General features: G+C 27.1%; 1 protein-coding gene across 1 annotated transcript; it reads right to left on the reverse strand.

The window, feature by feature from the left end:
• Positions 1–1,741: 1,741 nt before the first annotated feature.
• On the reverse strand, positions 1,742–26,461 carry LOC136981348 (ELMO domain-containing protein 3-like). The gene is made up of 10 exons (XM_067277669.1): positions 26,161–26,461; positions 19,789–19,840; positions 16,307–16,375; positions 15,299–15,384; positions 13,197–13,320; positions 10,260–10,382; positions 7,580–7,710; positions 5,205–5,281; positions 3,136–3,263; positions 1,742–2,311 (listed from the first exon to the last, which is right to left on the reverse strand). Exons 1-10 carry the CDS (start codon positions 26,233–26,235, stop codon positions 2,187–2,189), a joined length of 990 nt encoding a protein of 329 aa, XP_067133770.1. The 5' UTR covers positions 26,236–26,461; the 3' UTR covers positions 1,742–2,186.
• Positions 26,462–26,659: the final 198 nt, after the last annotated feature.

The raw sequence follows: 26,659 nt of genomic DNA on the forward strand, positions 1-26,659 counted from the left end.
CATAAGAAACAGAGATATAATTAATGTAATATTATATTTAACTATTATAGATATTTTTCATGTTTATGATAAAACCAGATGGAATTTATAAAAAAAAAATTGTCTAATACTGTGTATATATATATATATATTTTTTTTATATATATATATTTTCCATTATTATTTTAAGACTTTTTTTGTTTTATTGATTATTTTAAGATTTAATTTTATAAAAAAATAAAATAAAAATGTCTGGAATTTAAATATTTTTGGATAATAAATATAACAACTATTCTGTTTTGATCAAATTATGATATTCTGATGTAACTTTTTCAGATATTGATTTTTCCATAATTATGCATATTGTTATTTTTTCTCAGTTCAAATTGAATGGTAAATATTTTTTGTCATTAGCAGATCTGATTTGTTTTTGTGAATTTCATTAAAATATTTTACTAGAATTCTGAGAAAACAATAGAAATATCAAAAGTTAAATTACCCAAGTTCAAACAGTTCAAGACTGGAAAAACTATCAATTGCCATTTTTATCTATTGATCTATCAAAAAAAAAAATTGAAAATATGCCTTTTTTTAAATACAATTAAAATTTGAATTCAAAATTTATTTTAATTTGATATTCTAAATATTTAATAAATAATCATCCATTTTAATTTTTTAAAACAGATAAATGTCTTTTTTGAAAAAACAGAAAAACCTATTAATAAAAATGTTTATTTTTGATTTAATGAGCAATTACTTAATAAAATCTATTTAAAATTTAGTTGAAATATTAATTAATTATGAATATTCATATATTATTTTATGAAGACTACCGAAATTAAAAAAAGATATAAACATTGTTACATTATCCAAATATCAACAAATTGACATTAATTAAACAGATGTAATTTTTTTTATATTAATATACACAAATTCTTTATAATAGCTGATAATTGATAAAATTTAGAATAAAAAAATATATTTAAAACAGTAAAAAATCGAAATTATTACATGGCAAATGCAATAATAAAAAATTTTAGTAACAGTAAATATAAATTTTTTTATATCTGATAATTTTTTCCTTTCTATAAATGTAATTTTGAATTGTGTATTTTATGGATCTGATATATAATTAAAAAGTTTTGTTTAAATTGCTAAACTAAACAAGCATAATGCCTTTTAAAGTTTTCAATAGTGTTTTCAAAGCATTTTAATTTTTTTCTGCCCTGTAACAGATATGAAATACAAACAATATCTCAGAGCCTTAAGTAAAAATTACTTTTCTATATCCCTTTTAATACTTGAAAGTCACATTTAGGCAAAATATTAAATTTTATCTATTTTTTAAATATATATTTACCAACAATATGCATAACTTCGTCATCAGAATCAGAATAGAATGTATAATAACTAATTTTTTTGTTTTATCTTTCAATATAGTACACCATTATGTTACATTGTTCAAGAATTTATAATCTATATTTATGAATAATAATTGGAAAACTGATCTTGAACAATAGCTTAATATAATCAGTAGCAGACTTACTTGATACAACTATGATAAAATAACACTAATTACAAATCAATACTTAAATAATTAATTACATACAATATAATAAGATATATTTCTATTTCTGTGATATTATTTTATTTTAAATACTCTTATTAAATTGTCACTTAAATAAATAAAATTTCGAAATATACATCTTATACACTTTTTTCTGTTAATTAGTATAATGTTTTTTAATGCACACAAGTTTATAAAGAAATGAAATGAAGGAAAAAAAAGCATTTTTTCTAGAATTAAATATTCTGTGCATGTATCAAAAATATTTTATTGAACTACTGAAAATATTTTAACTAGAATTTTACAAATTTTCAGTGTTGCAGTTAATATTAAGATAGCTGGTATTATTCTAAATTATAATAATATATTTATTATTCATTTATTAAAAAAATTTAATTTAGCAATTTGACATATCTCATCACTTTTTGGATTTTATGAAATGTTCAAATTATAAATGAACTATAACATAAAATATGAACTTTTTTTGCAACTTCTAACATTGAGTGTTTTTATATTTCACCTCACACCTGTGAAAAATATAAATATTTTACATTTTATATAATTATAACATATATTTCAATATACTATACAGTCATCTAACAGATAACCAAGAAAGTTCCAATTCAGTTAAAATTGTTATTTAAACATTACTTCTTATTTCAGAAAATATTATATCTGTTGACACAGATGATTTTCGTTTCTGATTATAATTCCGTACATTCTGCATTATTTTATGGCTATTCTTCTTCACATATAAAGTAACATCTAACAATAAAAATAACAAAATTTAAAAATGTTTAGATTTTATTTTCTAAAATAATTTTATTGAATTGATAGATTTAAATTTTAAATTAAAATCTTGATGTAATAATGTATAATTTAAATTTCCAATTGTTTGGATAAGTTCTAATTGAATGTAACAATTTGTCAAATATTTAACAAGAATTAGAATTTCAAATAAATATTAGTTATAAAATATCAATATCTAAAATTAATTGATTAGTTACACTAACATTAAGACAAAAATGTAGCACCAAATTTTCAAAATTTTAAAAACTTTCATAAATTATTTTTAAAAAATAAACTGAAAGATGTAGATCTTTTATAAAATTACTAAAAATATCATTAAATATAATATTTCTTACAAATTAAATTCAATTAAAGCATACCTAATATCAAAAGAATTCATATCTTTTTGATCCAATGGTCAAACACTAGTTTAAAATGCAATTATAATATTGCATATACAGTGCAAATGCAGAATTATATACCAGTGTAATTTTTTAAAAATCTCTTGAATTATTTAGAGTATATGGATAAAATTTTAGAATTATTTAACATTGTCTTCTAATGATTTTCATCAAATATCATCCTAATTGATTAATCTAAGCATTGATTACTCAAATCAGCCATTTCAGCACATGCTGTATGATGACAATAACCTAAAATATCTATATGGATGCATTCAAGATACATAAATTGTTTATTTGATATTTGATGAAGAATTTATTAATCATTAAAAATTATTAAACTTAAATTTATATTAAATATATTTCAACTATTTCATGAATTACATAAAACATAATAACCTTTTAAAACAAATCCTGAATCCATTATTGTTTTGTATTCTCCTTTCCATTTATTATATAAATAGAGAAAAGTGCCAGCATAAAATTCATTAATTACTGAAATAACTTCTCCTCTTTGATTACATATTCTGAAATTAAATTTTTAGTATTAGAAAAATTTTATTTCATTATAAATCATAGAAAATATTCTATAAGGGATAATCGATAGAAGTAAAAGAGCTTCTATAGCAATCTTGTCATAAATGAAATTTAATCAAGGAAAAAGAAACTTCAAGAAATAATAGTTGAATAGTTTAGCTATTTTAATGCTATGTATAAATACAACTATAAATGTGAGTAGTTTTAAAAACTTATTTTAAAAAGTATAAAGAACACAGTAAGTATGCATCATTTTAAAGAAAAATTTAAAATTTTTGTTAATAAAGGACCAAAGTTTAATATTAAAGTTTATGCTAAATATTCCATAAAAAGTGATGATTAATCTTGGCAATCATTTTTCATATTGTGATACTTCAAACTATTTAGTGCTGTAGGAAAAATATACAATTGTAATCATCATCATTCACAAATCCCACTGTAAGAAACAATCAGATCAGGAAATTATAATGGCTAGACAATAAAACCTTGTTAATTGATCATTACATAGTCAACTGCCATTTCAAGATTATTATTGTTTCATTATTATGTATTTATAGTGACTTTCCATTCTGTTAATAAACAGAAACAGATTTACTTTTAAATAACTGAGATATTTATTGTAACTTAAATATGTTACAGTGGATAATTTCCACAATTGATATTCTACAAAGAAATAATTCAAACTTCATTACAAGTCAAAGCAGAAGACATAATTCAACATACAAAGACCTTCGTGATTTAATATCAACAACCTTCAGCTGTCTTTGTATTAAACCATGATATAATACTCCCACACATGTATCTTATGATTTAATCTTTGTAAAAAGTGAAATATAATGACATTACTGACAGATATTTGACAAAAGAATTTTATCCTTTTCAATATAAGTCAGTTTGTTGCACAATCTAAATCTGGTAATCAATTAATGAAAACAAAAACACATTGCACTATATTATTATTATTAAAACATACACAATTAAATTAGCCATTTGCCAGTACTTGTCTTTTTAAGTCAGTCATTGAACTTTCAATTATGATTTTTCAATTTATGTCATTGACTAAATATTATTTAATGATTTCAAATAACTCAAAAAACTTTTTCTTACAATATAAACAACGTAATATAAAAATAAAATAATTTTATTAAAAAAATAAATAAATTTATTATAAAATACTTATCATTACATGAAAATACAGGGTGTATCAAAAAGAATGACCTGATTTTAAAACTTTATACTTATTGATGGAAACATATACAAAACAGGGACAAAATGCAAAATATTCACAAAATCTTAGTTTCAGCTGTTATTACAAATACTCTGTGTCCACCAGTAGCTGTATGGACAACATCTAGATCATAGCTAAATTCTTCATACATTGTACGTAAGATATCTACATTGACAGAAGTCACAGCAGCTCTTATTCTGTTTTTTTTTTTAGCTCATCTAGATCCCAAGCTAAAGGGGAGAACAAAAACTCTTTCCTTCACATATCCCCACAAGAAAAATTGCATGAGGTCATGTCTGGAGATCTTGGAGGCCAAGAATGTAGGGCAGTGTATCAGGGTCCCGTGCACCCTATCCAGCATTGAGGCAGTGTGTCATTGAGAAAATGTCGTACATTGTGGCATCTAGCAGCGATTCTCTAAAACTCTAAGCCATGCCCATTTGATCAACACACATTTCCTTCCCAAAATGTTCCGTGTTGTATTATAACCAAAATCAGGTCATTCTTTTTGATACACCCTGTACATTAAATTCATGTTTTTTTTCAACTCAACATTAAATTTTTATTGGCATATTCGTCTATTGTATACATATACATATATATATATATCATTACATTAAGTAATTGACATAGGTTTCTTTTTCCAACATTAATTCAATAAAATTAATCCTTTTTATATTAAAATATTAATTTATTAACATACTTATTTAAAATTTCTTCACGTAAAGCTTCTATAGCAATTCTTGTCATGTTTATACTCATTACGCAAAATGGAAAATTCTAAAACAAATTAAAATTATATAATTATCAAAAATAATTGAAATAAAAATGAAATCGTATACTCTTATTTATACTTCCTCCTATATTATTTATCTTTTTTAAAGTAGAATTTTCACTAGATGAGATATATTATATACAAACTACCAAAGACTACTAACATATATCTTATTTTTGAAATATTTTTAAAAATTATAAGGAATATTATACTGACACCACTCACAGCATCTTATAGTACTCACTATATTTTAATGGGAATAAAATACAGAATCTTGCTCTCTAATATTTCCTCATGCATACATAGATATGTATTGATGCTATTAAATTTAAATGGTTAAAGGGGTCAAAGGGGTGAAGAGATATAGAGGGTCATGTCTCAAGTGGTGTCGGACTTAATGAAAATTTTACTCAGTAGAGAGGTTGTGGCTGAAGTTTTCACCTGTAAAACATGAACATCAAACATTGAGCACCACCATCCTGTAAGCCTAGAAGTTTGACAATGGCATTTGGAATGTCATGCATAATTCCAATGATGTTCCAAACACCATTGTAAAACTTCTAGGCTACAGGATGGTGGCATTCAACATTCGACATTCACCTTTTAGAGATGAAAATTCGGCTGCAACCTCTCTATTATTGTTTAAACCCTTTGCCTTTTTATAATAATTAATACATAATAAAAAATAATTATAAAAACGATTTTTTAATACACACTCATAACAGATGGTGTCACACAATTTTAATTTTGATCTAATGTCTTAGTCTTTTTAAAAACTTACACTTTTTTTTTTAAATAAATATTTTCATCATAATTTAACAAAATTACTGCTTTTAAGCTTTTGTTGTTATTTAAATTTTATATTGTAGTATAGTCTAATTGAAAATTATTGGATTTCTGATGGTCCCCTTAACCTACTGTTCAAGTGCCAGGAAAGTCAAGCATACCCCATTCCAGCTTTTTTGCACTAATAAAAGAATAATCCTGTATAAAAGAGAGTTAACTTTGTTTTTACACAGTTTATACTTGCAAAAAAACAGAAAATTCTGGATGTACTTTCATATTCTACTTTCAGGTTTTATTATATTATGCATGTGTATGTATATGTTATGAACAAAGTGATTAATTGGGCATTATTCATAATGCTCGGTCATTATGAATAATGACCAAAAAGGGTGTGCAGTGTGATAAATATTGATTAATTTATCAAATTGACCAGTCATTATGAATACTGCTATCACCTAGTCAGGCAAAGTGATAATACATTGAGGAGTGATCATCCAATATGCTAGCCAATTGGCACTCCGAGTTGCGCGTGCGTATTGCGTTTAGTACCAAATTTTAAATTCTGCGACATTTTAATTTGATTAAAAAACTCCACTTATTTCATTTAAAAATATTTATTTTTTGTAAATTATTTCAAAGTATTTTTAAAAAACATGTAATCTTTTAAAACTAACATGTAAGTACTATTAGCTATATTAATTAAATGGTAAAATTTTACCTATGTGCACCATCATGGCTGTGGTCACAACTGTTTGTGCTCCTGATGGATTCCTCCGGAGGGGAGCCGCAGGCCAGACGCCGATTGTTTAACGTCCCTAGATATTAGCGAGGTTGAGACCAAAATTTTAAACATAAAAATGTGTACATCAGACGTTCAGCACCACTTTCCTGTAAGCCTAGAAGTTTGACAATGGCATTTGGAATGTCGAGCATGATTCCACTGACTTTGCAAACACCATTGTCAAACTTCTAGGCTTACAGGAAAGCGGTGCTGAACGTCCGACATACACATTTTCGCGTTTAAAACTTGGCCTCAACTCGCTAGTGATACATACTAGATATTGATACGTGTGTTCAAGAACTACCGTGAATAAATAACTAGTGACGTTAACAATCGGTGGCCACCGGCGGCTCCCCTCCGGGAGGAATCCGTTGAGAGCACAAACAGTCATAATCGCCGCCAAATTCAGTACTAAATACAATACACACATGCAACTCAGATGCGAGTGCTGATTGGCTAGTGTATGTCGGATGATCATTCTCAATGTATTATTATCATTTTGCCCGACTAGATGATAGCAGTATTCATAATGACCGGTCAATTTGATAAATTACTGAAATTTATTACAATGCCCAATTTTGTTGGTCATTATTCATAATGACCATATTAATCATTTTGTCCATAACATATATATGTTATGGACAAAGTGATTAATATGGTCATGAATGTATATATATTCATGATTACAAATAATGATAATATATACATTATTCATAATGGTGAATTTTAATCATACCTGAACTTCATCTTGTGATAATCTGTAAATATCCATAGCTAACTTTGAAGTTGAAGGATTTAAAATAAAATATAACAACTGAAGAACGCCAAAAAATCCAACACCTCTAGTATCTGTTGATGGATCATTACCTAATTTATGATACACAAAATTAAAAAATTAATTAAATAAATTGAAATAAAATAATTTAGATGAATGAACTTCAATAATTAATTTAAATATTTTATAAATTAAATCTTTTTTAATTATTATGCTTTTAAAAACAAACAAATTATCTTGAAAATCCAGTTTATTAGCATAAAATACTTATATACAAAAATAAAATTGTATTTTCAGATCATATTTGAAAAATTAAAATTTTTATGATACTCTCTCAATAAATTATATGGGAGGATTCTTGTACTCTGCTTGACATAGAAAGAATATTCACAGCAACAAAAAAATTTTATTTTTCTATGTAATTTCTCTCAATTGTAATACATTTTTTCTCAATGATGATGATGTCACAATAAATAATTGCTCATTTAAATAGATAATATTTTATTGAACAAATAAATAAAACAGTAACATTTGTAAATAAGACTGATTTATTAAGCAAGCTATTAAAGCACAATAGGTCTTTATGGCTGACCTCAATTTCATCCATTATAGGCTTTGTAAGAAAAATTTATACAATAAAAATTTAAACTGAATGTCAGATTATTATTAGGTTTTCAAATATCCTGATCGAAAAATTCTGTTGAATTCATTTATATATTACATTAAAAAAGAGAATTATTAGTAGTCAGATCCAAAGTTCTGAGAAATATAAAACCAGTGCAATACTCTGTTGGAGAAATTAATTGGACCAGCAGTTGTCATTATTTCAGATGTAATAGAATTTACAAACTTAAAATGTTGTTATTTAGTATCTAGTACAAAATGCAATATATAGCATGGCCCAGTACTCATTCCAGAGGAGTAACATCTATTATAGTATTAGCTAGTTTAAAAAGAAAAGAAACATTATCAATGGGAAAATATACAGACAGACACAGGTAGTACCAATGAGTTCCCCACTATCCCCTATGTTGGCAGAACTTATTATGAGGAATATAAAACATCGTATTTTCAATGCCCCTTTGACCATCCCTTATCCAATTATGTATTTACATTATGTTGATGACAAGTTACTCATGTGGGATGGCTCAAATGAAAACTTAGAGCAATTTATCCAATCATTGGTCTCTGTTTATCCTTTGATCAAATTCACTGTAGAGGAAGAACAAAACACCAAAATCTCATTTTTAGATTTAGAAATTCATACATCTCCTGGTCTCCTATTTTCAGTCCATCATAAAAACAACAATGCACCACAAATTATCTCCGCTACAGCCTTCCAACCCTTAAAATTCATCAACTCTGCCATATCTTCCCTTATACAGAAGGCATCCTTCTCCCTTCCACTCAAGCACTAGTAGATGAAGAATCACTAATCATTAACAGAGCAATACAAAAAGCTGGATATTCTCTGTCTAAATTTCATTTTCTTCAAAATCGTGTCAAAAATAAGTTATTTCTGCAATCGTTTCTTAGTAATAAAGAGAATCTAAAAATAGCTCACCCTCCAATAATGTTCTTAGGCCCTGTCTCTCTAAAAATAGTACATTGTTTCAGAAAGAATGGTTTCATTTTACCAATAACCCACAACCAACCCTAAGAAGATTATTATGCAATGACAGATATATATTTCAATTGAACAAAAAATCTGGGGTCTATCAAATTCCACTAAAGCATGCTCTGTCAGGTGATGAAACTAGCAACATATGGGTCACAGCCATAATGTTAAATTCTCGTATTATAGAACATCAGGAGGACATCAGAAACAGTAGACCATCAACCGAATTAGCAAAAAAAGTGCTTGACCAAAATTATCAACCACTCTGGGCCCAAATAAAACTACTCAAATGGTGCAACAATCAGAAAGAATTGTTTATTTGGAAGAACCTCTATGTAACAGCAATAACACCATGCAACATCCAATCCTTGAAATCCCACAATTATGGGTAACATTACTCAATCAATTCAACCTACAATTTTAGTTTCTTTTTGCATAAGCATTTTTACTTTAGCTATTGCTCATTGTGTAACTTTGGGTAAATTACATCATTCATAATTGCCATTTTATAATTTTTAGAACATCATTCTAATTCAAATTTGTTTTATATTCCATCCACATGCTGCTTATAATCTTAAATTGTTCAAAAGCTTAAAATTTGATAGCTGTTGTATTCAATTTTGCCTGATGATGGTAACTTTATGCTACTGAAAGTACTAGCAAACATTCTCATTTTAAAGTTTATTTTAGTAATGCCACAACACTTAAGTGTTATTACTGTATATACAAGAATTGGCATGAAGTGAAAGTTATTTTATTATGGAACATTACTCTGATTTAAGCTATCTGTAATAAATTATGAAGGACCAAATTGAATTCAAATCCAGGTTTTTCACAAAAAATAGACATCTTGCAGCCATACTGACTAACAATATTGAAATGAAAGCTTCTAATCTGTACATTATTATTAAGAAATGTTCGGTATGGCTTGTTAAACTTGTTAATGATTTTATTGAATATTTCTGGGTTTTATAACTCAATACTTTTGTTACATGTTACACATTCATGAATAAAATCACATACCTTGAAATCCAATATCTTCCCAATGATTTCCATATATCCGGCAATATCCAGGTAATCCTGTTAACTTGTTATATATTGTTTGTAAGGTGTTAGCATGAAATGATAATTTACAATCTAAAGGACCTATAATGAATAATAAATTTAATGTATTTTTGAGAAACTAATTAAATAATTATTTTAAAGACAAATTTTAAACTATCCTTAAACATAACTGACAAATTGTTTATAAAAATAAAATTTTAATCTGTCATAAACCAAAAAATTTGATGATTAATTTTGGAGCAATTAAGAAATAAATAAATTTAAATGAAATATATTTTATGGCCGACTAAATTATTAATGTCGATATTTATAAATATTAAGACTAATGATATTCTGATATCAAATTAGAAAATTAAAAAATTTTTAATAAGCCTATAATATATTTGTAATAGTTTATTTAAATTTTCAAAAAATTTTTTAAAAAATAACTTTATTAGATTTTATAAACTTGAAATACAGCTATCCCTCATGTAACAATTAAGTTGTTCTTGAAAATGTTATCACAAAATAAAAAAGTCATTAAACAAATATGCAAATTCCATTAATTTCAACAGGAAAAATTATAATTTGTTCCATCTCAAGCAAAGATATTCAGTGTTTGCAGATAGAAAAATATATCAACTGAAAAAATGAAAACAAATTTGCACTAGTAATAAGCAACCTGAAAGTATACAAATACAATTTGAACAGAAGTTATAATATATAGAAGTATTTTTTTGTATTCCCAAAAAAGAATAAGATTTAATAATATGATGGGTAATGGTTGAAGATAAGGAGAACAAGGAAGTCATTCTCTAGAAAATTGTATAGGGTCAAGTGATTCTATATCTAAATCAGATGAGCTCAATAATAATTTTCATTTTCTTGATATTTTCACACTAAAAATTCCAGATAGACTTTGATATTTCCAATTACAGAAATTACTTTTTCTTGTATTTTACATTCATACATCATTTTTATTTACTTTCTGACTTTATGGGCATTAAGAAATCCTTTAATCAGGTCCATTGTGGGTTTGGCTAGGCCCACAATAGGATAATCAGATGTTAAGAAATGGAGTTTGACATTTCCAGAATAGATCATCCCCATAAAATGATCTGTCCTGTTTATGGGTTTTAACCAAACAATCTGGGAGAAGTTGGTAATGTAGAAATATAGGAAGGTTTTTGTCCTTAAGTACATATGCTATGTAAACTGTATTATACAATAAAATGTTGCATAAAGTGACAACCCTATTTTCTCTCATGAGGGTCAAACTGCAGATAGGACCAACTATTTTATGTCTTCTCTATTCAATCCCAATCTTCACCCAACACTACCAACAGAAGGAATAGTTAACAGATAATGTTTACAGGATACCTGTTATACAGCTGACTCAAACAGTAAAGGAAAGACACTCATTATCAGTTAGTAGCTACATGATTTCCTACCATCACACCCCAGATTCTTAGAAGGAATAAAGAAGCACATGAGACCAAGAACAAGGCTGAGGTCTACATGCAAAACTAATTAAAGAAGTGCAAGACAATTAAATTTCTGAAAACACCTCCTTAACCCAATGGGCCTATTATTCGGTTATGGTGCTAAGGAGTCATCCATTGATACTTACTGCACACACTTATCAGGACAATGGAGCAACTTTACATATACTCCCTAGCCAAAAGCCACAATGTAATCAATGAGCCTGGTGCCACAATGTAATCAATGAGCCTGGTGTCACAATGTAATCAATGAGCAAAAGTTTAAATACTACAAATAAATTTCACCAAATATGCAACTGTTTCCAATCTATCATATACAAACTTTACAATAGTAAAATTTTAAAAACTAAACTAACTTGCCAACTTATTTTTAAACTCCTGTGAACAGTATGGAATCATTTATTTCACAATCCACAAGAGTTTTATGAAGTTAACTAACAGACAATGCTGGCAATAAATTAGAACATTGATGGTTAAAACTTCAAAAACTTAAACTAACAGCTAAACAGGAAGTTTTAGCTGGAAGGCTGAAGAAACAAAATATTTCCAAAATGTATTGAAGGAATAACACTCCTGGAAGATTTCAAGTCATTATTGAGGAAGCTGCAGGAGTCATGTATAAGAAAGATAATAAGTAAAATTAAATAAAAAAATTGTAACTGATTGCAATAGGCTGCATCAACTTTTGAATGAAGAAGATTGATCAGAAGAAGAGATAAGCAGACTACTTTTTGAAATTGATGCAAGTTTTAAAAGCTTAACTAGGAGAAGAAAAATTAAATAAAGTAATAAAAAGATATAACTTAAATAAAATTTCAATCATTGAAAAACTTTTAATTATTAAATACTGTAGATCTGTCATTCTCTGATATTTATAACTTTTGATTATATTTACATGATATATAAAAATATCCTATAAAATACATAATCAGGTCTGTGTTTAATTATTGGAATAAATTATAATTATTCCAGCAGAGAGTCAAAGTTTACAAAAGTTACAGCAAAGAATTTTTAAAAGTATGATTGAAAGTTAGCTTTTAAGATTTTTACCATAAAATTCAAATTTATCCTAATATTGATATCTAAAATGTTATATTGGACTACTTGAATAAATTTAACTATGTAGATTAAGCCTATTTTGTTCTACATAAATTGAATAACTTTAAGCTTCATTAATATATTTATACTGGTTGATCCAAAAATACTTTGTAAATTTAGAAAACTAAATAATATTTTTCAATTCATGTTATTGTAAAATATGTTGTTTAGTTTTCTAAATTTACAAAGTATTTCTGGAACAATCATTATTATAATCTGATCCATAATTAGTGAGATTTAATAATTTATTTAAAAGTTTTTAAAGTTATTTCAAGTATTACTTAATTATTTCATATAATAATATAAAATTTCTTACATTGTGCAATAGCAAAAATAAGATTTCTTTCTGCTCTCAAGTCTTGATGCATTTTAACTGGGCCACATAAATAATGTAAAATAAAAGAGAATCCTTTTCTATTACAAACTGGTTTGATGTTTTTCTATAAAATATTTACAGAAATAATGATAGGCATATTTAGTTAATTTTAAAATGTTTCTTAAAAAGAATAAATTAATAATTTATAATATATAAATGTATAAAAATTTTTCAATACCATTTTAAAATATATTTATTGATTATCTTTAATTATTTAATTAATTATTAGTAATTTACAATATACTTTAGAATTCATCAACTGAATACTTTTTTTTAGTAGAAAATAATATAGATAACATCACAAGACTTAAATTACTAATAAATATTCAAGGAATCACTTTAAAGAATAAAATCAGATACGTATTTTAAATTCAAATGTTTATGAGACATTCTAATAGGATCAATAATATGTGTAACTAAGAGACATATCTACAGTACATGTAGAGATGCAGCCAGGGGATACAAGGAAACAATTACACTTAATACTAATATCCATATTTTTAACAATTAAAGTTTGTTTAAATGTAAGGATAAAAGTAAACTAAAACCAGTTGCCACATAAATATAAATTTAAACTAGAGAACCTGTAGTTTTTGAATATTTAGTATCATAATAATATATGATTTTTTCCTTTCACATTCATGAAATTAATGACTCGAATTTTTGACCTGAATTCACTTGTTCAGTAATTTCATGTAATTATTATTTACATAATAGAGGTATTCACAATCCATAGCTTTACTCTCCATATTGGTTTTCATGACTTTCTTAAAAATTACAAAAGCATCACTTTTCTTGATTTTCATTAGTATAGGTTCAATGGCAAAAGCCAATGAACCTATACTAATGGCTTAACAGAAAGCTTCCACAAAACAAATTTCACCTCATATCAAAATTTGTTAAGATAAGGACCAAAGTCATTTGGTGATTTAAAAAATGACAAAAAGAATTCCTCAACATAAAAAAAAATAATAGTCTGACAAAGAAAAAATTTTAATAAGGATTGCAAATTGTTCCATCAGAATGCATGTTCATGGTTTGTAGCTTTCATAGGAAACATAACTTGTAAAATTGAGAAAAAAGCATCATGAATACTACAAACAGATTCAATTGCTATAAACCAATCATACACAACAACATAAATAACACATAATTTGTGTATTTTTTGCATTATTGCAGTTTTATTCAAACATCATTCAATATTACAGCAATTGTTTGGATTAGTATTAATACATCTGGTGTTGGGATGTTTATATATAAATATTCAATATTCTTAATTTTTAGTTGCATCCACCTTGCTAAATTTCTGGCTGTGCTACTGCTTATAAATAACAGAATTACCATACAATGACATTAAATACCACTGTGTGGAAATTCAATTTCAATACAAGAGAATTCTTGTCATACAGGCGTTAGATTAACGCCTGTATGACAATTCTCTTGTATTAAACAATCGGCATGCTGTCCAATCTTGGTTTACAATTCAATTTCAAACAAAATTAAAATTTGTTTATGTATAATGGATAAAGATATTAATATTTAAATTTCTCCTTAATTCACTGAAACTATTTCATTAATTATCTATCATTTATGTTTGTTAAAAATGATGATATACATCTAAATTAATAATAAAATAATTTAAACATGTTTAAAAAATCTCTAAAGATTTATAAAAAATTATTATGTATATAATAAAAATTTGTATAGAAAAACTAATTTTTGTCACAAATGAGTACTAAAATATATAAAATATTCAATGTGTTTAGATATATATTCTACAAAAAAGCATTAAGTTCAACTACATATAGTTTTATTTAAGCATATTCAAAAGAATATGCTAATATGTAATAAAATAATTGTAATAAATATGTAATAAATAAAATTTTAAAAATTTCAGCATTTATCATTATTATTGCAATATTCATTTTAATAAATCTTGAAATACTTGTAATATTAAAATTAATGATGATAATAATTTTATCCATTTTTATTTAAAATATTTAAAAAATAATAAATTGCAAATAACATTTCCATCAACTTACTAAATAGGTTTTCATATCTTCCTTCTTAAAATATTCCCATACCTCTTCATATGTCACAAATTTTAAAGATACATTTTGTTCTTCAGCTTATAAATAAAAGGCAAAAGAGGGTATAAATATTTAAATATACAAATATATTAATTATATATTTACAGTTGAATCCACTTATTGTAATCACTTTGGGATAGGAATAACTGACTGTCATCATTATTATTAAGTGGAGTAAGTAATTAAAATTGGTGGAAATTCTGGTTTTATTTACTTTGATATTAAAAGAACATCTTAAAACAATTTCAAATAAATTGAAGATTTATTTAATTATAATTATTATTCTTAATAGTAAATTATCCAGAACATAAAGAAGCTTTACTTTCATTTAATTAGTAGATTATTCTACTATAATTTACATACAAAATATCTTTAATGGATATACAAATACTGTAATTTATTTACTTTTCTTGGTGTTTACATCTGTATATAACACAAACTTGTAAATTAAATGTATCATATTAAATGCTCCAAAACAGCAAGATTGAAGACTGCTAAGTTATTGTATTACCACCATAAATTAGTAAAATTTCTTTAACATGTAATAAATGAAATTGATCAAGTTTTTTTAACCAGTATCTTAAAAAATAGGTGTGTAGATTATTTAAGGACCTGGGTTATTCAAGTAAATAAATAAATATAAATATTGCTATATTTATTTTACAAATTTATCATTTCAAATTTCATTCAATACTGAGATTATAGAAAATCACAGCTTTCCAAGTCATTAATGAAGAGTTTAGAAACATTAAAGAAAATTTCATTTGTTTAGTGTTGTTTTAGATATACTCATAAATAGCTGACAATATTTCCAATTTAACTAAAAACAATTTCAGATTACTACAGACCATTAAAAAGCATTGCATAATTAAAAACAGCTTCCTATATCATACATATAATTTTAAAGTAATACCAAATTGCATTTTCTAGTAGTAAATATTTAAATTATAAAAAACTTACATGGCAAATCTTCAACAAAATCCCATTCTTGCTGTGCTTGTTGTAATTCATTTTTAGCCCTGCATATATCTATTTTAAAATCAGAAATAAAATAATTATAATTATTATATATATATAAAATAAATATAAAATAAATTTTTAAAAATATATATAAAATTAATAAACCAAATTACTGTAGTTTATTAATTTTAATAAACTACAGTATTTTAGTTTAAAATAATAAATTCAATTATTAAAAAATATTAATGTGAGAACCGAGGGGGTTAAGCTGCGAGCTCGCCCCCACTTACCGGCACGGTCTGGTAAAGACTGTCACTGAGTCAATGGATGGCTGTAGGAGGGCAAAATCGAGTGGGAAGGGGTGAGGTCATGATAAGGTGTCCAACGTACTGAGAGATGACAGGTATAACATGATATAACATATTTAATAAACAGACAGATTACTACAATTATTCTAAAGTACAAAACAAATGGAGATACAACTAAAACAGTAAATGCGGTATCGACACAACAAATTCTCATTTGGCGCGGGACCATTCGTACGTTGACGTTCAATCATACCAGTCTAACTTATAAATTATTCAGGCAGAGAGAGAGAGTCCAAAAGAGGGTCTTTATAATCTACATATCATATACCTCTTACACCATTGTGTAGGACATTATCTTTACGCTCCAGGATCGGTAATCAGGAGGGGTGGCACATAGTAAAACTTTTTCCTATACTGTTTTTTTATTTTTTATAGTCAAACATTCTTTATTTTCTGGATGCCTCTTGTACAAACATTTAAAAATCATGAAAGTAATTACAGAAGAAAGAATAAACAATAATGTTGGTTTTCAAATGCATAATTCATGGTATTCACTTATTGCAAATAGAGGGCACAGGCACACATAATCCAGTAATTTTATGTGATTGATTGTTTAGGGTAAGAAGTGGTTGTTAAATTCTTAAAAAATCTGGTGTCAAGCCCCCTTCTTTTCAAGGGAAAAAAAGAATGTATACCATAAGTAAAACCTTTCTTCTATATTTATAGATAAGCAACTTTTAATTCATGCCAATTGTAAACAAGTTTTTTTAGGCATAATTGGGTGAAAACTGGCATGTATTAAACCTTTAGAAAGCATTTTGTAATATGAGATGTATGGTTTTAATTTAAAATGTAAATATATATGAAGCATGCAATGCCATAATGTTGTAAATGCAAAAAAACAAACTTTTCAGGAGAGAGAAAAAACACTTTTTCTAATGAACAAACTTTAATCAAATGCTATAAAAATTATTTTAACAATTTACACTTTGGAATAAAACATTGGGTTTAATTTCAAACACCTAAGTATGATAGTAAGAAAACAAAAAAAGTTTAAAAACAGGGTTAGAGCCATAATGTTGTAAATGCCAAAATTGTGCAAGTGCATAAAGTTGTAAATGCCAAAAACAATTGCAATCATAAAATTAATGTTTCTACAGCTGAAAAACAGTTTTGAATACCAAAAACTTACATTTAAATTATTAAACACAATTTACAAATTCAATATCAATTTTAACATTAAAAACTGGCAATAATCTATTAGTGACTGCTTCCTGGCTTCAACAATGTTGGGCCCACAGTTTTGGTACTTGAACTGGGCTGTAATCTTTATCAATTGTAATATAATTATGATAAATAAAGGAAAATATAAACAATAAGGTATTAATTTAGTGTAATAAAAGTTAAAATGTATTTAAAAACTTCAAATTTGAAAGATTAATGGAAGTCCGAATATCATTTTGAAATATCAAATAATAAGGTGATACAGGTTAACTATTAATAAACTGGCATTCAGTTATCCGGTTCTGCATAAAAACTCACTGCATTACAAATTGGAATAACAAAATGATGTAAATGTAAACCGTAACATTTTACGCGCCAAAAGTCACGTGGCTTGCACTTTGGCGCTTAAAATGTTATGGCTTGCACATAAATTCATCTTCAAAATATAGCCACTTAGAGTGCCACTATCGCCACAATATTTTTTTGTAGGAAAAAACATTGCATTTAAAATTCATTTCTTCAATAAAACATATTTTGAGAAAGATGGCACTTACAACCTTATGGCATTGCACGCTTCATATGTAAAATTATTTTTAAAGAAGAAAAATGATGTAATTGTAATAGTGTTCTTATAATATATTGTAGTAACCAAAAAACCTGTAAACCTAACAGAAATTAAACTGTGTTTTTACAAACATGATTAAACTGAAAAGGAAGTTAGTAGTCTAAAATGCATCTTTAATCAAATAAAAGTAATATAGTAAACATTGGTCTATTGATAAGATAGAAGCTATAAAACTTAAAACATCAATTTTATAAAAATGGAAATCAAATAAAAAATACTTTATCTGATTTCAGTTTATATTCCTGTATTTGAAACCGAAATGTTATAAATATCAACTAAGATTGAAGCAACTAATTTTCCTCTTATAATGTAAATGAAATAACATTGTCCTGAAGTGCATCAAGGTTAAGCTGAAATTTATTAAAATTCTATATCTTTAAAATTATCACTCCTACATTGTTATTAAAATAAACAACATCTTTAACGATCCAGCAATAAAGATTTAATGCGATATAATATATTCAGCTATTTTAAATAGCCATCTTCAGTTAAATGAACTCAAACAAAAAGAATGTATAAAATAGAATACAAGCAATACAAACATTCAAAGGTTCAAAAAACTTCCAAAGCAAAAATGCCGTTGCATATTAGCATTAAAACGCACATGCACTAACAATAGTAATAATAATATTAAAACATAACAAAAAAATATTGCCGCAAACACTATTATGTTACAAGGTAACAATATAAATACTCCATCGGTAAGTGCATGGACAGTACTGTTCTAGCCGCTTTCGCTAAGCATCAGGATGTCAACGTACATTGATACAAAGCTTCTATCATTAGGGCCACAAACAACAAACAAGCACTGAAGCATCTGGAAAAGCCAGAAATCTACAAGGCCCACATTAACACGGGTTGTATTAACCACTGAGACGCAGATGGATTATCCACTGCATGGAAATCATTTTACAATAATGCATGATTGTTACCTTGTAACATAATAGTGTTTCCAGCAATATTTTTTTGTTGTGTTTTAATATTATTATTACTATTGTTAGTGCATGTGCGTTTTAATGCCAATACGCAACGACATTTTTGCTTTGGAATTTTTTTGAACCTTTGAATGTTTGTATTGTTTGTATTCTATTTTATACATTCTTTTTGTTTGAGTTCATTTAACTGAAGATGGCTATTTAAAATAGCTGAATATATTATTGCATTAAATCTTTATTGCTGGATCATTAAAGGTGTTGTTTATATTACTATTTAGTTCCAGTAAGAATTCTGTTTATTTATTGTTATTAAAATATATATATATATATATACTGTGTATAATTTATCTAGATAAATACGAAAAAATTAAGAAATTTAAAAACACATACTGAATTTATCTTGATGTATGAAGATTGCAGCTTGAGTTTCTTCATTTATTTCCTGTGAATAAAATTTTGTAAACTCTGAGAACTAAATTATTAATTGGTTAAATCATACAGATAATATTAATTTATGCTAATTTTAATTTTCTACATTCATATACTACTTGATTGCTCATTTTATAAAAATCTTTGTTAGAAATCTAGAAACTTCTTTTTCTGTAGGAAAAAAACTATAAACTAATTTTAAAATGTGAATAAAATAACACAACTTTTATAAACAATTTGATGTAAAGTCCATAGCTTCAAAAAACAAAAACATAAAAGTGACTATTAAAATTCAAATACTGAATATATTCACAAATAACAACTAAGTACTGTATCTTTGGACTCATATAGGTCATTTTCAGAAAATGTATATTTTAAAATTTTGAATTTTATAAAAGACAACTTTTATATTTCAGTGTTCTAAACCCAAATGTTTTTAAATATCAACAAATACAGTAATGGACCAATTATCTGATTTCTAGAAATCCAGAACAACCAGAAAACTGCTAGTTTTGAATTAGGCAGGCTGCAGTACAGTGTAGTTCATGATGTTATTGCTTTATTTTGGGTTTCATGGTATGTGTGTTGCATGATGCTATTTCCCATTATGTTGTTTACTTCTCTTCAATTTTCATCCTAAATATTACACTATACATGGTATTCTATATTTTAGTAGGATTAAAAACGATCATAAAGACAAAGCTCACCATCTTCCAAACACTTGGGAACACATCTTACAAACCTGTTACCGGTGTGCTTCATGAAATTACAGTTCATCACAAACCCTTTCAAACTTTTGAGCAGTTCTTCTTCAGGTGAAATCTGATGGAACACTTCAAAATGGAACATGAATATCTAAATAAATTGAAGTTTCCATTATTTCCGTTAGATGGTGATAGTGTAGTTTAGTTTTAAAATGGCAGCTGCACATGAGACACACATAAAGTAGAGAGCTGTGATTGAATTTCTTTTTGCAAAGCATGAGACCATCTGAAACATTCACAGACAGTTACAACATGTCTATGGAGATGAAGCACTGAATAGGAGTACTGTCAGTCATTGGGTTAGCAGAGTGTCAACGACAGAACAAGGTAAAGCAAGACTGTCAGATCTCTCATGCTCAGGATGGCCACACATTGCTGTGACTCCAGAGACAGTTCAATGCGCTGATAGGCTTATTCTAGATGACAGGCGGGTAACAACCAAACAACTTGCTGCTCAACTAGGCATCTCTGTGGGTAGTGCAAACACAATTATCCACCAATTAACACCAATTATCAAATAAAGTTTACACTTAAAAATTGTGAAATTTTATACAGAGGATTTACAAAACTATGTTAAAGTGAAACCATGTTGCAGAAGTACAGTGTTGTATGAGGGATACCTGTATCTTATAATGTATTCCAATATCTGCAGAATCAACTTATAGCAAAGTGCCAACATTAAGTAAATTCTTATTTTAACACAAATAAAACAAATTAACAGTTTATACAATGTAAAAAAACAATAAAGAACTAAAAGAAACAGATGACATTCCAAAAACTATAACATTCAGCATTCTCCAGCTTTCATTGTTTTAAGATAGACAAATTAGTATAAAGAACCACAAAAAACCAGTAATCCAGTACAAAGTGACAACTTCTTACCAAAACAAACATTTTCAATTGTCCTTAACGACTATCTTCAGATTTTTAGTAATACAAATAGAACAGAACTTAAAATACAAAATTTAAATGTATGGAACTCATTAATTCCATGTAAAATGTCACATACATCTAAAAGTGGTAAATAAAATCAAAAATTAACAAAAACAAGAAATAAAGAGCTCCAAATATTTTATAAGTATCTCTATTTAGAGCTGTCTGTAGCTTGAAGGACTAATACAAATGGAACCAAAATTGGTACACTTAATATTTAAGAAGAGAAAAGAACAATGAAACAAGAAAAAAAAATAGTTTAAAAATTGCCACTAGAAGGCACTATGAGGTCTGTCGCTTCAATCGCTACTGTAATCATCACCACAAAAACAAAACAAAGAAGCTAGCTTTCAAGTCTACAAGCAATGTGGTCAATGTTTCTCAGTTTGCTGGATCACACTTTACTTTTAATACTATCGGTATTATACTGGTACATTAACAGCTAGAACACTGCAGCTGCTTTATGTGAATTTAGGCATGTGAAAGGAATGCATAAAAGAAAAAGTCCTTTGAGGCAGTGTGCACTGAGAAAAATGGTAACAAAATTTGAGATGAGTAGATTTTTTACTGTAAAATGTGGGAGAAGAAACCAGTACCTCTCTGCATAACAGAAGAAATTGCCAGTGCAATTATTGAGTCATCGACTCCAGAATAAGATCCTAGTGATGTTGCTTGAAACTTGGATATTCCATATTCCAGCAGTTCCCAAAGTGTGCTGCAGCTTCTTTGCAGGAGCACCATGAAATAATATAAAATTTTCATAATTTTACTCCCACTTTCACTACACTGATATTACAGAAAAAGAAATCACACTTATTCCCACTTTCAATTCAATGTGATAAGATGACATCTAGCAGACCTGGTGCAAATCATTAACTCAGTTATAAAAATGGCACATAGAATTGCAAACTGCAGAAAGCCTCATACCATCACAGAACTCATTCTACTGGCTACTCACTTGGTTTGCTATGTACAGTTTATAGATAGTAATAACATTGTAGTATATCCAAAAATAATTTGGAGTGGACCAAATGAGTTGATATATGTACTGATGGTGCTCGTTCTATATCTGGCTGTTATGAAAAATTGCAAGCACTTATATGAAGCAAAGCCCCTAATGCATTGTGCCATAATTTTTTGAAAAATCTTGCCTTCTATGCTGAGTCTTTATAAATTTTACTACATTCACTACATATTCTATGGTTCAATGTAAAACTCAGATATTTTGATGCAAGTGAATAACACAATAGGTGACCTATTGTGTTATTCACTTGCATCAAAATATCTGAGTTTTACATTGAACCATAGAATATGTAGTGAATGTAGTAAAATTTATAAAGACTCAGCATAGAAGGCAAGATTTTTCAAAAAATTATGAGGATAGGGGATAAGAGCATGTCTTTGTTGTCACATGTCACGGCACTTTGCAATGGCTCTCTCGTGGTAATGTTTTGTCTTGTACATTTGAACTGTAACAGGAAATTTATATTTTTCTCAGAGAGGAAGACCCCAAGTATGTCGAAAATTTTGTGAATAGAGTTTTTGGTAAAACTAGCATACTTATATAATATTTTTGAAAAGCTGAATGCTCTGAATCTCTCCCTGCAGGGAAGTAACATGCACCTTTTAAAGTCGATTGAGAAAATCTCAGCTATTATAAAAAAATTAAAACTATGGAAAAGAAAAATAATTGAAGACGGAGGAAAAGAATGCTTTTCCTTGTTGCCACAGCTTTTGACCTTCAGTGGAGTTGATTTCTCTCAAAGTGTGAAATTTACTTTTGAAGAATATTTATCACAGCTTTGAGAAATGTTTGAGAAATATTTTCAAAATGATAATATTGATAAATTTGCAATGAATTAAAGATCTATTTAGTCAGTGCTCCATCTAAATTTGTTGCTGCAGAAGAAGAGAACCTTATTGAGTTGTCTTGCGACAATATGTTGAAAACAAAATTTAGCAGCATGGAAATTAACTGAATTTTGGATATCAGTAAAAGATGAATAGCCCTTCTGACTGGTAAAGCTCAGAAAATCTTAATTCCATTTGCGACTTCATATTTGTGTGAAGCTGAGTTTGTTGCTATGATAAAAACTAAACACTGTACGAAAATCAATCTGGAAAAGGCAATGAGGGTGGCTGTGTCCACTTTGATTCCAAGATTTAAGAAAATGTGCAATGATCATCAGGCTCATTCATCCCACTAATTATAATTAATTAAATTTGTTCAATTACATTTTTTGTTATCTTAAATATATGTCTTATTTATTTTTTACTTAGCGTCCTAACTCTAATTTTAAAAAATATTGGCTATTTCGCTATTTCACAAATTGTACTTGTTAGAATTTAACATAGGGCACCTTGGGAAAATCTGGATTTAACAAGAGCACTGAGAATCGAAAAAGTTTGGAAACCACTGCCATATTATATGCCATCAGTTTTTGCACCTTAATTCTTTCTTCTTGTATAACACATTATGTTTCAAATTCACAGCACCTTCTATTAGCAATTTTTTAACTATTTTTTTTTCTTGTTCCATTTGGGTTATTCCTTCAAGTTACCAACAGCTCCAAATAGAGATATTTATTTTATAACCAGGTATATAAAATAAATAAGTACAAACAATACAAGCAATTATTTACTGTGACATCTTTACAATGCCAGGCTGCAATTTTTAACATATTTTTAATTTATTTAATTCAAAATATATGCTCTGCACCTCAAATTAGTGGCTTGCCCCTGTACATCATAGTTTTTCTTTAACAACAAAGTCATGCTGGTCACTATCTACCACTTTTCAGGAGAATATTTTTGAATTAAAACAAATTCTGGTTTGCATTGGAAGTTCTTATATAGTTAATCGGTGCCTCCTGCACCTAAGGTTTCTATATCTGGTCTTGACTTTCATCTATCTAACACCACTCTTGAGATTGAGGAATGACAGGTGAATGGACAAATGAGACTGGAAATTTATAGGTCTACAGTTTTTTTCAAATTGCAGCTCAATAAAAAGAAAAATATTTACTGTATTTGTTATTTTCAATTAAATAAATGTAAAATTTAAGATTAGAACTTTACAAATTTTCATAAATAATCTTCTAAGCATGCAATAGTGTAGCCTTATCTTTAAAATTAATCATTGTACCTTGCTTAGTAGCCTTATAGAATCAAGGTTTTGAAGATACTTGAAGTGTGCACAAGCAGAAGTATGGTGGAACAGTCATGCATTATGAAAAAATACCCAGATGTCATATGCAAAAGCTGCAAGAGCCATAATTCTTCTAATTCAAATACCAAACACACTGGATAATTTTTTTTAGTTAAACATAAATTTTTTTCAGTCAGTACTACTACTTTAGAACTATCCCATATGTATACTACATTATAATTGATGCACATTTTGAGAAGCAAAAACTAAAAAATAATTTAAAAACTTTACACCTATAGATAAAATATTCTAAGTTGATTCTCTTCTATCATTAACAATTTTCTAATATTTAATATTTATATATTTAAGCATGAAAAAAGAATGTTTTCAAAGATTATTCTGAATCACTCTACCATGACTTTCATCCAATCCTCACTTCTGGAACTTATTAATTTTGATATAATCTTAGCATTGGGTTTAAGATGTTTATATTTATTGTATCAAATATTTTCTGACTCTTCTAGTTGTTTGTAATTCAACAAAAATCATTTTCATTTCACTATTAAATTTAATGTGATATTTTTATTTTTTTCTTTCTCTGATTAAAATTACAATAATGCTCAGCATAACAACATGAAAATAAAGAATAATTCAATTCATTAATCATCCAACAACAGCCAAATTAATTTATTGAGTAATTGATCTATAAAGCATTACATTCAATAACTGTACAGTACAAAAATCTCCAGATGTACAGTACAGAAATTTCAGTATCATTTAAACTGATACACTATTTTTATAGTGTAAGTTCCATAACATGCTGTGTGCAGTACATAATGTATAATGCTAACACTTATGGTTATGCTCTACTCCTCTGATAAATTTCCAACTGTCACATTTGCAGCTTGAATTGAGCCTTCTTTTTACCATAAGTTAAATATACTAAACTGTTGTTTTTGCTTGTACATGCATAATCAGTTCAAAAGTTTACGATATTAAACTTTGAATTGATTATATTGTTTGTTTGAAGTTATATCATAATATATGTCACTTTATAATTACAAATAAAACAACATTCTTTGCTCTATATTTCATATGAGTTGGAATACAAAACTTATATTAAACCAAAAATGATTTATAAAAGGATGACAGGTTAATGTTACCTTAGGTAGCCAAGATGGCGGCTCGTCTCTAATTCCAGCAAGGAAACAGTGGGACACACGTTCTAACCTAACCTAACCTATTCTAATAATTTGGTTGCTAATAATTATGGTAATTTATTAGAAGGTTAGGTTAGGTTAGGTTAGAACGTGCGTCCCACTGTTTCCTTGCTGGAATTAGAGACGAGCCGCCATCTTGGCTACCTAAGGTAACATTAACCCTTAAAATTTATAGCATTAATTTTTTTAATAAGTGCATTAAATATTAAACTTATTCATTAGTATTTTTAACTGAGTTGTGTAATTAATAATAAAATAAGAAGATAACCTGCAAATTCTCCTTATTTTGTTCAAATGTTCGTTCCTCATTATTAATTTTGATTGGTGCTGTATAGTTTTCCATTTTATATAATTGTTAAAATTCCATATTTACTGTATTTATAAAACTATTACATCATTATTAAAATTCTACAGAACATAATACTTATAAATGGTAAATAAATATATCAAAACTCATTCCAACTGCAGGTGGTAATATCACAATTTTAATTAAAATAAAAATATAATTTATCGATTCATATCGTGACGTATAAGTAAATTATCGACCACAAAACACGTTGCCATCTTTTGTAAACACATGAACTAGCGATTACAGCGGCGTCTAGTGTGACTTAATGCAAATTATAAATCATTACATTTATTAATTAAAGTAACAAATGATACATTTATTTTATATATTAGTATTTATTTATTTTACAAAAAAAAATTATGTTTACAAAAAATTAAATTATATTAAAATTTAATATAATTTCAAAATCAAAATGTCA

This window comes from Centruroides vittatus, unplaced genomic scaffold (genome assembly GCF_030686945.1).
Source record: "Centruroides vittatus isolate TY-2023 unplaced genomic scaffold, ASM3068694v2 contig_1168, whole genome shotgun sequence".
NCBI lineage: Eukaryota > Metazoa > Arthropoda > Arachnida > Scorpiones > Buthidae > Centruroides > Centruroides vittatus.